Source organism: Corvus cornix, chromosome 1 (assembly GCF_000738735.6).
Source record: "Corvus cornix cornix isolate S_Up_H32 chromosome 1, ASM73873v5, whole genome shotgun sequence".
Taxonomy (NCBI): domain Eukaryota; kingdom Metazoa; phylum Chordata; class Aves; order Passeriformes; family Corvidae; genus Corvus; species Corvus cornix.
The window spans coordinates 101,711,704-101,724,312 of record NC_046332.1 but is presented as its reverse complement, the minus strand read 5'-3'; the positions used below and the strand labels follow the sequence as shown (position 1 = coordinate 101,724,312).

General features: G+C 39.6%; 1 protein-coding gene across 3 annotated transcripts in view; it reads right to left on the bottom strand.

The window, feature by feature from the left end:
* REPS2 (RALBP1 associated Eps domain containing 2) overlaps positions 1-12,609 on the bottom strand; it is a 93,239-nt gene that overhangs the window by 40,565 nt on the left and 40,065 nt on the right. For all 3 annotated transcript variants that reach the window (XM_039550942.1, XM_039550938.1, XM_039550933.1), the window contains exons 5-9: positions 10,864-10,961; positions 9,047-9,185; positions 7,501-7,564; positions 5,076-5,218; positions 1,812-1,906 (exon numbers count right to left, since the gene is read on the bottom strand). In XM_039550942.1, coding sequence (XP_039406876.1) covers positions 1,812-1,906; positions 5,076-5,218; positions 7,501-7,564; positions 9,047-9,185; positions 10,864-10,961 — 539 coding nt within the window. The remainder of the gene's footprint in view (positions 1-1,811; positions 1,907-5,075; positions 5,219-7,500; positions 7,565-9,046; positions 9,186-10,863; positions 10,962-12,609) is intronic.

Here is a 12,609-nt window from a genome sequence, read left to right as displayed (position 1 = left end):
ATAGATGGAAATTATAAAAGACATGGAGGTAATGCATAACAGATTGCATTGACAATATAATATTTTTAAAGTAGTGATCAAGTATCTAAAGTATAATTCCTCAACTAGCCAAGATACAAATGAAATGGCAGCAGTGAATTGCTGCACTTCCCATTGAGGGAGATGAATGGAAGACGAATTACTGACCTTCCAAAATATACTCATTCGGTGTATTAATTCTGAATGTAAAAACACAAGTTGAACAAAACAAAAATCAAGTCAAAATTATTCTCAAATCACTTTTGAGGAGATTTAAAGTCCATTAATCTTGGACAATTTAAACTGAAGCTTTTTAATTATGCAAATGAAAGATACAAAATTATATATTTGTTTACATTTCAAATATAATTTAATTCTATATTATATCTGTATCTTCTTTTATAGTTTATGTTGCAAGCCACCCAAAATAAGGTCATAAGCAAGGGATTAGGCTGTTCTGGTAACAGACCTGCTTACACTGCCAGCATACCAGAACCCTGCACTACCAGATCTGCAGTGCTGCTTCCAAAGCCCAGTGTGACTGCTGTGCTTTGGCCAAGCTGCTGTAGGATGAGCAACACCTCCTAGGGATACCACATATACTTTAACAGTTCCAGAAGATACACTGGGTGCTCAACGCACTGGCTGCAGCATTGCCCAAAGTGAACACTGTACTCCATAGAAGCTTAGGAGATTCTGTTTGGTGGTACCACTGCCAAGAAGGATTTGATGAGGGAGCAGCTAGGTTCTGACCCAGGGACTCCCCAGAGCAAGGCATTGGGAGGAAATAACTGGAGAACAGCCTTGCTGAGCTGCCATAACATACCATAATTTTTAAACTTGGAAGCAGTGTCAGAAGGGCTGGTTCCTGAAGTCTGCCATTTCATTAACTACCTTAACACTAAACCTTTAAATTCCTCAGCACATATACTGAGAGTTGCAATATTCAGGCACAACTCAGTGGCCATCATTCATTCAGTTCTATAGGGTCTTTAAATATTTTGGATTTTAACCTCAGTGTTAAATTCTTCTCCTCAATTCAGTTTTTCTTGCAGCAGTCTTCACAGAATCATACAACAGTTGGGTTTGGAAGGGGCCTCTGGAGATCTAGTCCAAAACCCCTGTTCCATCCAACCAAACCTACCGTGTTCAGTTCTGGGTCCCTCACTACAAGAAAGGACATTGGCATGTGTTCAAAGAAGGGCAGTGGAGCTGGTGGAGGGTCCGGAGCACAAAAGGAGCAGCTGAGGGAGCTGGGGTTGTTTATCCTGGAAAAAAGGATGCTCAGGGGTGACCTTATTGCTCTCTACAGCTATCTGAAAGAAGGCAGTGCTGGCCTAACAGTTGGAATTGATGATCTTGGAAGTCTTTTCCAAACGATAGGATTTTATCGTTCTAGGTCTGTGCTGAAGCTTCCTATTTTCAACCAATTCAGACTCAGGAGATACTTCACCTAAACACAGTCTGTGTGCCGCTCTGCCCCTCCTGCAGCAGCCCTGCAGGACACCAACAGGTAGAGTCCATTTCTCTGCAGATTCCAGCATCTCACAAGTCCCTCAATGACTACTGTGAACTCTGTTACGTGGGAATATCTCTTGAAAAGCCTGTCAGGCCTTTCCACACACAGAAGAAATGGCTGAGATGGGGGTTTGAGATGGCTTAATGGGGAGCTTAGAGACTCCTAAGGTCCTCTTAGAGACTCACACTCCTGCTGCTCACATAGCACAGTCTCTATGAAGCTGGTCCAGCCTCCTCCCCTCTGCAAGGTAAGGACCCAGATTACACCTTCTCACCTCCGTTCGACTGAAGTCCCGAGACTGCTGACTGCTTGGCAATGGCTCAGAATAAGAATCAAACAACGCACAGTCACGCATGGGCTTCAAACAAGCTGCAGGGGAAAGAAAAAAAAAGTTTAAAAAACAACCCACAAAAAAACAAGCTAACAAACCAAACTAATAAAAACCCACAAAAAAACCCCAAACAAAAAACAAAACAAAAAAAAGGTCACCCCCCCCCCCCAAGAAAAACCCAACAATAAAAAAAACCAACCCATCCACCCTCAAAAAAACACCAAAAAACCAACCCAAAACCAAACACAGAGACACACCAAGTCTTTGGTTAATACACACTTCTTAGAAGCCTGTTCTTGCATAATTTTGCCCTTCATTTCTACATCTCAGACACGATCCATAAGACATGGATGACAAACACCATGAAGAAAATCTTTCTATCTTGCATCGTAGGTCCGTGTCATGAAAGGGACAGCATGTATAATTTCTGTTACAGAAATAATCGTGAAATTTGGAAGAAATTTTTCCTTCTTGCAGTCCAGTATCAACTGAGTTGATCTGATAGTTTACACCTTGTTCTCTTAACAATGTTAAAGGTACTCACATTATCTTCAGCTGCAATTTTGACTTTTTGAATACTGAAAAGTGTAGAATCTAAATTATACACTAAAATTGAAGGCCAGCAAAATCAAAGCACTAAATACAGTGGATGCTGTAGCATATACTATCTTCAACTAAACAACATTGAGAACACGGGGGAAAAAAAGGAAAAAAATCAAATCTAACTTCTCAAAGGAATATTCCCAACAAACTAATTTCTATCTTCTGCTGGTATCACTCTGGGATTAGTTCCTCTGAGATAAATCTGTTTTATGAGCTGGAAAACATTTTTTTTAAGGATCAATACATCAAAAGGCAGAATAACCACAGTTCTAGTTTTTGGCTATCTATTTTATCTCAATAAATTAACCTCTTGGAAATCAGTCTTAATTTACAGTACAGTGGGTTGTGCACAGGGCAAATAGCTTTTGAGATTCTGCAAATTAGTTTTAATAAAAAGTTTCCAAAAAGAAGGTGGTGGGTCAAATTGTCAATGGACCTGTGCCAGGAGAGCATGTGGACCAGTTGTGCTCCTAGTTTATGGTACAAGTCATAAAACTAGCAAGATTAATGCATTCTTAAATGCTTTTTTTCTCCAAGTCATTTTACTTCAAGCTTTAACAACACCCTTATTGATGCAAATACTTCAATTGAACCAAATTATGCTTCATTCTGAAACTAATACAACAATCTAATGAAAAAGTTTCAGTAATCTTCATTGGGGTCCTAAGAAGCCAAAAATATTTGAAAAGAATTTATAAATCTCACATGAAACAAATTACAAAAATATGAAAACATAAGATTTCTCTTGAAAATTGCTTTTTACATTTCAGGTAAATGTATGAGGCACTTGCATACTTATCAATGCTTTTATTTCAGAAGTAATAAAACCAGGGCTCTATGCTTTTCTGTGATTCACAGGCTTACAGCGCGTTGAGATGTTCTGCTTCTTATTAATGCAAGTCTTTCAAAAGATGGATTTATGAATCCTGACCAGATAGCAGAATGAGCATGAGATATTTTCAGACCCTCAAATTAACCAGAATTAGGTCATTAGCTGGGGTATTTAAAGCAACCACAAGAAACAATTAGTCCTTTCACCTCTTCCACGTAGATTTGCTTGAAATGGTTGGTTTCATGCAATAGCATGAAACAATAATCGTCTAAGAAAATGGTAGAACTAAGTGCTGAAAGGGACAAATAGGGAAAAAGACAACTCCCAGGGAACAACTGCAGCTTACCATGCTGTTTCTCCCATTGACATAATGATTCCCTGCTACTAGAGATAGTTATTTCCATTGCGGTTTTACCCAAAAGAGCTTAATGTGAAGACACGCCAAGAAGAACCTGCATGGATGAGCTTACAAGCCAATTTATCATGAGACCAGGCATGAAAGAAGTGAACAAAGTGGTGGTCCTGGGGGGGAAAAGAGTAGCTGTAATTATGACAGGGGAATGTAATTAGAGAGACTAAAAATGATGAAGATTTGGAAATGCAGGTTTTCCAGGAGCTTATTGCTTTGGATATGAATATAGTGGATTACAGGGAACATGACTCCATCAGAAATTATTTCACAAATCTGATACAGGGTCAACATTTAATTTTTCCTAACTGCAGCTTGATTTGTTCTTTTCCTGCCTTTTAATATATTCAGTGTCATCGAATTTAATGGAGATTTTATTAGGTCTTAAATATTATCCCTGAGCACTGTAATTATCATCTGTGATTAATCCTTCTTGCCCTCGAGAGTCATGCACATTTTTTAGATGTAACAGTATATATTTCAACGTTCATTTATAATTAAAATAGACATAACTGAAGAGAACAAATGAAAGGGCAGGTCTTTCACAGCACATTGTTACTGAAGTATATTATATTTTGGATTAATTCCTCCTGGTGCTACACAAATTGTTGTAATCCTCCTGTCATTAATGCAAACTACCCATAGAAGAATCTGTGGATTACATAAAATAAATTACAAAAAAATACAACCATCTGACAAAATACATTAGTATATTAAGTTCTAATGCAGTCCAGTATCATTTTTAACAAATCTTAAAGAGACAAGATACTTTCAGGAAAGATCATCAAAAGAATTAAAAGCTACATCATAGATTCATAGAATGGTTTGGATTGGATGAGACTTTACAGATCATCTTGTTCCAACCTCCCTTGCCATGGGGAGGGACACTTCCACTAGACCAGGTTTCTCTAGGCCTTATCCAACCTGGCCTTGAACACTTTCAGGGGTGAGGCAACCACAGCTGCTCTGGGCAATCTATTCCAGTGACTCAGTGCCCTCACAATAAACAATTTCTTCCTAAAATCTAACTTAAACCTGTCCTCTTTCAGTTTAAAGCCATTGCCTTTGTTTTACAGGTACTCATCTGCCTCTTTACCTGTCCTGACACCTGAAGCACAATGGAGAAAGAGGCAGACATTAAGAGGCAGGTAACTGCTGCACTTTGCATCTCTATCTCTGTGCTTTGATATATTACTTCTTGAGCAATCACCTCATAAGCACAATTAAAAACACATGCCTTAAATGCAGCTGGAGAATCATTACATGACATAGAAGCCCATTCCAAGATGGAAAGTGAACCTATCTAACACACGCTGGATTTCTGAGATGGCTACAGGGACATGACTTGCTGCAGAAACTTTACCTGCTTGAAGGTACTCGGGCAGCAGTGTCTCTGGCAGTGTCTCAGGCAGCTGGTAACCATTCTTCCTCGCAACCACAAGGTGGAAAGCAGCACAAAACTCTGGGAGTGTCAGCGCCCCATCACAATCCACGTCACTCAGCTCCCTGTGGATAAAACAGGCACACATTTTCCAAGGTGTTACCTCAGGGAAACACATGCGTGCCATCACAAGGGAGACAAAAATGCAACCCCAAGAAGGGGTATTTTAACCCAAGACAAGCACCTCTGTCATGTACACTTGATCCTGACTTGCACAGTTGTCTCAGGAAAGATGCAGGAAGCTGATTTTCTAGTACTGACTTGCCACTTTTTTCCTTTTCAGTAGATTTCTTCAATACATCATGCCAATGAATATGATGGTATGTGTGTATTAGAATGTGAAATACATAACCTATTCTTACAGAATCATAGGGTGGCTGGGGTTAGAAGGGACATCACAGATAATCTGGGTCCAGCTCCCCTACCATGGGCAGGGAACCTTTCACTAGACCAGGTTACTCAAAGCCCCATTCAGCCTGGCCATGAACACCTACGGGGATGGGGAGTCCACAACCTCTCTAGGCAATGTGTTCTAAGGCCTCATGACCCTTAAAGTAAAGAATTCCTTCCTAATATCTAATCTAAACCTGCCCTAGTTTAGCTTACACCCAATCCCCCTTGTCCTATCACTACATGCCCTTGTGAAAAGTCCCTCTCCAGCTCTCTTGTGGACCCTGCTAGGTACTGGAAAGCTGGTAGAAGATCTCCCAGACCCTTCTCTTCTTCAGGCTGAACAGCCCCAAGTCTCTCAGCCTGTTTCCATAGGAGAGATGCTCCAGCCCTGTGATCAACTTAGTGGACCTGCTCTAGACTCATTCCAACAGGTCCGCATTCTTCTTATGCTGAGGACCCCAGAGCTGGATGCAGCACTCCAGGTGGGGTCTCACCAGAGCAGAGTAGAGGTGCAGAATCCCTTCCCTTGCCCTGCTGGCCACACCTCTTTTGATGCCGCCCAGGACACAGTTGGCCTTCTGAGCTGCAAGTGCACATTGTTCCAAGGGTGAAATTAACCTTCCAATATTTGGAAGCACTTTTGGCTAATCCATGCACGATCTTAAAACAATTCAAGAAGAAAAAGTTAAATATGGACTTTAGCACCACTGACTAACGTTAAAAAAAGAGCAAAATTAATGCTCTTAGCAAGTTTAAATATTGTTGTTAACTTCTCACTAAGCAGTTCCCTCTAATTCTAGCACACTTCACAAACACTAAAACTGAATTCAATAATTCAATTCTGTGAATTAATTCTGCAAAAATTGAGTAATATTTTATCTTTGGCACATGGTCTAAAATAAACATATAATTTCTTGCTCTTTGAAAGTAACCAGCATTTCTCAAGTTGTTGAGGTTATAGTGACAAGGACTGAAACATCCCATGTGTTTAACAGAGCAACACAACCTGATAAATCACACTGCCACAAAATTACAACTATCTACTAGAAGGTAATACTTTTCTTGAAATTCTGGACAGAGAACAAGTTGCATCACCAATAAAATCTGTTTTGCCACCATATTAGGTTAAGCCGTTCTTTTTAAGTAATCTTAAATTTAAATTCCAAAATTCACTTCCCCCACCACCACGTTTCTTGAGTTGTTGTTTTTTTTTTTATTTTCACAACTGACAATCCGCTTTGAAAAGATTCCAGACATATCCTTTGACCCTGACAGATGTTTAGGCTCTTGCAAGCTTTTCGTCTCATCTCTCTTCATAAAAGCATATATAAAAATAAAATCACTATCAGCATTTCTGATCCATGTTTAAAACTGTTTGTTCCCCCTAACAGAGATGCAAGGATGACAACAAGTTACAAAGCACCATGTTGTTTATGAAAATATAAAAGAATTCTTGTCAAATTTTATCACGTACAGTTCCATCTGCAATTGTTTCTCAATAAGCTCATTAAAAGTAAATGCACTGGTTCATTAGAAAAGCACTAATGAATTATGTAGTTGTTTAATTAGGCCTCCTTTGACAGAACAGAGACAGAAACATAAAACCAACAACACATCTAAAACATTCCAGAGGTGCTTCTCCTCTGTGTCATTTCATGAAAAATACCAGTTCTTTGAGCTAATGATGCTGCTTACAATACACTTAAGAACAGCTCTCAGCTACGTCACCGTTCAAACCTTCCCAGTCCTGCTGAGTAGGCAAACATCTCTCCAGAAAACAAGTGTGTCAGGAAGATCAATGAGCACCCTGCTGCTTGGGCCTCAAAGTGATTCTGGAGATAAGAGCAGTAATTGTAATTGAAGACACTTTTAAAATTTAACAAGAACTGTTGAATTAAGTGTATTTAAAAAAAACAAACATGATATGCATCCCCAACACTATTACAGTACTCACCAGATGTGAGAAAGTTCTGGGATGGGCAGCTTTGATTTTGTGAAGAAATTCTTTGCTACGGAACCTGTTGGGAAAGCATGCCTCATCAACCATTGGAAATTAATTCTCCAAATTCTTCCCTTTTACCAGGTCTGACGTGCCAGAAGCAGACAGTTAATTTACATGTGAGAGATGCTCAGATTAATCAGATGCTACTAGAGATGTTGGACCATTTGTCTCCTTCTGAGTAAATGATAGAGAAAGCCCGACAAAGCTGTTGACCTCAATTCTCTATTCCCTCCATATGGGAAAAATAAATAAAGGGAAACCCACTTTAGTACTAGTAACTCTAACCTGCATAATAAGTATGTCACCAATGATGAAATAACAGGCACAAACAGCCCTGCTTCACCAGAAGCCATGTGTATGGCAGTACAGTGCTTTGACAATTGCACTGCTCTCCCAAGATGCTGTTTTAACTATGACTTTTCCCTGCAGTGAAAATTTTATGAGAGAAAAAAAAAGAAAAAAGAAACTGCAGAAGATTCAGATTGCACACAGCTCCTGTCCTACTGCAGGCATCCTCACTCACCCTGCCATAGCAGCCCTTCTCATACTTCTAGTTAACAAATCCACTTCTTCACCATCTCATATGCACAGGCTGTTAGGGGTACCCTGGAAGCCCTTCCTGGGTACAGGCTTACAAATCAAAAGGAAGCAAAGCACAGACTTCTGGGATGATAATCCTCTTCCCCTAGGGCAACCACTGGGGAAAGAACCAACACTGAAGAACCATTTGTTCTTTGAAGCAAACTGCATAAAGGAGACTTAAGGGAGGTGAAGAACTGCTGAAGCACTAACTTCAGTTAGCAGCAGAGCATTTCTGTAAACTTCTGGCTGGATCCAAGCCCCGGTGATACAGCAGGGCTCATTACAATTTCCTCAATTTAAAACTTGTGACATATTCCTTGCCAGACCAACTGTCTGTACACGGCAAAGTCTCCTCTCACAACCAGCCTGGACCTTCTATTCAGGATGGAAATCTGACTATGATCAGAGCCATCTAAGTATGCTCTTAACAATACTTCTACGATGTGTGTGCTCTCCAGGATTGTTTTATAATTACCTAAACGTCAAAATCTCAGTCCCCCAGAACCATAAACCCTCAGGCTTGACTGCACAGGGCAGTTTTGCATGCTTCACTGTCACCAGATGGACACTGCCACAGTTCTGCTGGATAAGCCAGCACAGCCCTCAGGGGTTTTTCAACTCAATATACACTGCAGGTGTGATCCACAAATACAGCACATCAAATACAGAGAGCTCATTTTAATTTTTACCAAATTGCCAACACTTCTTTCTTAGATGTAATTATTTCTCTAAAATCAGGATATTTAAGAGGAAATGTAAGGGTCACAGTATTGGTTTGAATAGTCTGCCTTTTAAAAGAAGATACAATCAACTCTTAAAAATGCACTGCCAGAGAAAAAAGCATTTATTTACTTAACATTCTCACCTCCCAGCCTGGTCCCCCTACTTGATGTGCACAGTATTTGGTAAAAATTACCTGAAATAAAGGCGTTGAGGTCGGGCTGCAGGGACCTGAACTGGTTAATGTAGTAATCTCGCTGCTCCTCCGTTATCCTCCAAGGGTCATCTGAGTACTGGGTGCTGCTGTCCTGCTGCTCCCGCTCCACTGAAAGAGACTGATGGGAGGGACACTGGCATCAGCCACAGGGAGGGCACCAGAAGGGCATTGGAAACCTCAAGAAACCAGATTTACACTCTTCTATTTAGCAGAGACAAATTTTCAGAAGACAAGAAGCAGAAATGGCCACACTGATGACCATCCCACTACTTACCTGTTGAAAAACTGAGGCTATTATTATGTATCTTTACCCAGGCAATTAAAGGAAGTTTTATATGACCAAAGCTCAAAGGAAATCTTGGTACTGCTGACCACTAGAAGTCCAAGTCATACTTTATTACCTCTAGATTCATTTTGGGGGTCCACTTTGGCTGCCATGCATTACGACCTTGAACTGCACACTGTACACCTCAAATGGATGGAGCCAGTAAAGGACCTAAAGCTGCATTTATGCAGCTTTGTGCAAGAAAATTTATCTTTGCTGTGAAACTACATATTTAATCTAGGAATGGTGCTGTAACTATGGAGATATTCCACTTTTTCTGGACCCTCTGCTCACCCCAGTAACTCAGCACTCATTATGCCAACTCAGGGAGACATACAAGCCCCTACAGACCCCCTCAGACTTCTGTCACTTCCCAAGGTTCAAGTAAAAATCCTCCTTTGGGTAAAGGAATATTCTGGAGGAGAAGGGTATTTAATTCAATTACATCTTTGCTCTGTCTTTGCTCTCTGATTAACTTGCTTAAGGGGAGCCCAGTAACTTTTGCAAGGTTGGATGGAGGTATCTACAAGAGGGCTGCCCATACAGCTGGTGACTTTGCTAAAATGGAATAAATTAGTATTCAATATTTAAGCAGGGATGATAACAGTCTTAAAAAGGGAGGGCAAGAATGAACAACAATCAGCTGTGAAACCATTTCTCTGACATACCTGTCTATTTCCCAAGAATCAAATGCAAAACACCAGTTCTGAAATACATCAAAAGATCCCTGAAACAGGCAACATCATGAAGCCGTAAATTAATTTTCATTTCAAAGTGCTACACAAATGCACCCAATTTCATTTCAAGTTAGCACAAATTATGTGACACTACCTGTAGATCTCTTTTGGAAGCTCAGGTGACATTTTATTGTGGGTGTGAGGTGCTAAGCACACAGGAAAATGTAGAGTCTCTGAGTCTTACTTATTCAGAAAAATCTCTTGCTTAAGAGAGTTTTGCCCTTCCTTAGGGCAAACTACTTGTTTGCATAATAAATGCACAGCAGGCATACTGGAACACAGGAAAGATCTGCTTTTGCAACCAGCAGGAAGATATAAGACCCATTTTCATAAAAACAAACAAATGCCCAGAAATTAATTTATTTTAAGGTGCAATTTAACCATTTGGGGTAAAAAACCAAAATATGCAGAATGTTAGCCATAAATACTACGCACGTGTTACAGATGGGAATCTAAATCAAGAAGGAATCTCTGTGAAATCACATGTACTTTATATGAAAAGGGTTTACTTCTACTTACCGTTAGCAATTTAATTAATTTAATTATTTATTTTAATTTCTCCATCCCATCAGCTTTTTTTCCTCATATACTAAAAAAGCACGCTTCAGTCTCCAGTCTAAAAACACCATTAAGAACACTTTTCACTTTCAAAGCGAGAATTTTTCTGCCTTTTTAAAGAACTTCTCTATTATTTTGTTAGCAGTACTACTAAAGAAAAATATGCAATTCATTACCCGGTTAGGAGTTGAACAGGTGGGTGCAGATTTGGCTCCATAATTCCCTGATGATGGTCCATCTTGCTGGTGAGCAGAGTGTCTGACTTCATAAGGAGCTACATTAGACATTTAAAATTAAATATATAAATTATGGGATAATAAAAAATTAGGGCTAGGCTAAAGGAAGTAGATAAATACCACAAGATCAAGAGTGTAGCTTGTGAACATTGTATCAGAGCATCAAAGTCCGTGTTGTCAAGCATCTACCAAGTGAACCTGGTATCACAGTATCAAAGTCCATTTTGTCTTATGCAACAAAATTCCAGCCACATACTTGTCTTTCCCATTGCATCATTCTTCAGACATTACTGAGACATTGCCAGTTATATACTCTAGATAACAGAAATCAGTGTTCATCATGTTTAAATATACATTTATATAGCCTGTCCATGCATTTATACGTTTTATATATGTATAGCCCCATATAGCACAAGATATATTTTAAATAAGAAGAAGTAATTCAAGTGAGCTGCAAAAAAATTTGTTTTGACAATGTTATCAAGTAGCATATCATTACTTTTCCATATACTCTTCCTCTCCCTTCCCTAATTTCTGTTGAAAATCAAAATACATGACACACCACTTGGCACTGTTTGGAATAAAGTTAGTGAAGGAAAGTAACAATTTCTTTTTCTTTTGCTAAAATAAGTCACCTAGGCTCCACTGCAGCAAATACAGTAAGCAGTGACACAACAGCACATTTAGGAACAATGTTTTAAAAATAGGGCAAGTATGTAAACAAAAAGGCAACTCACTTTCAAACTTTTACAGAGCTGAGAACTGCTGCCAGCCTATTTAAAATTTACCATTACAAAGTCTGCATTAGACAGTCAGAACCTTAATGACTCATGATGAAAAAGGAGACCAAGAAATCTTAAAAATTTTGAGCTCAGGAAGACCTTAAAAATTATACCCCTAACCCCCTTGTTTTCCTAAGGGTTCCTATCCTGTATACGTATCTATTTTTATTCCTGCACAAGTAACTACTAATTTCAGATTAAAAAAAGAAAAGGAAGGAAGGTGGAATGTGGAATACATTTAGATGCCCTCAGAGGGGACATTTAAGCATGAAGCCACATTGCTGTGTGCTTGCTAGCACGAAAAACCTCCAAAACTATAAAGAAAAATGTACACAGTCACGTACAGGAAGAACCAGCAGGTCTTGCATTAGGCCTGGCACTTGGTACAGCACAGGCCATAAAATGTTAACTGCTCACTGCCATTGAGAACATGTTTGGCTGAAGTATTCCCAGCAGGATTAAAATAGGACAGATCACTGTTCTGGAAAACAGGAAGAAATCCTCTCCGAAAAATAACCATTGTTCTATACCTCTAAGATTTTATTACCTTGAAAATTTGAGCAATGAAATGAAAATTTGAGCAATTTTATTACCTTGAAAATTTGAGCTATGCAAAGTGAGCAGGGACAGCAGTGTCCAGTCCAGCTGCTCACTTTGCATAGCTGCTGAGTCCATGAGAAATTTCACGGAAGTTATATTTGCAACCAAATTCAGAAGGAAAAAAAAAAACCCAACACCCAAAATACTCCCTCATAGCACTGACAGATCTGGGACAGAGTCCCAGAAACCAGCAGAGCACCTGACAGGTACCTGGTCAGCCGATCCCGACAGACGCCCCCTGCCCGGCTCACCACAGTGTGGCCTCTTTGCCACGTATCCTCTTCACTGGGGCAGAACATGCATT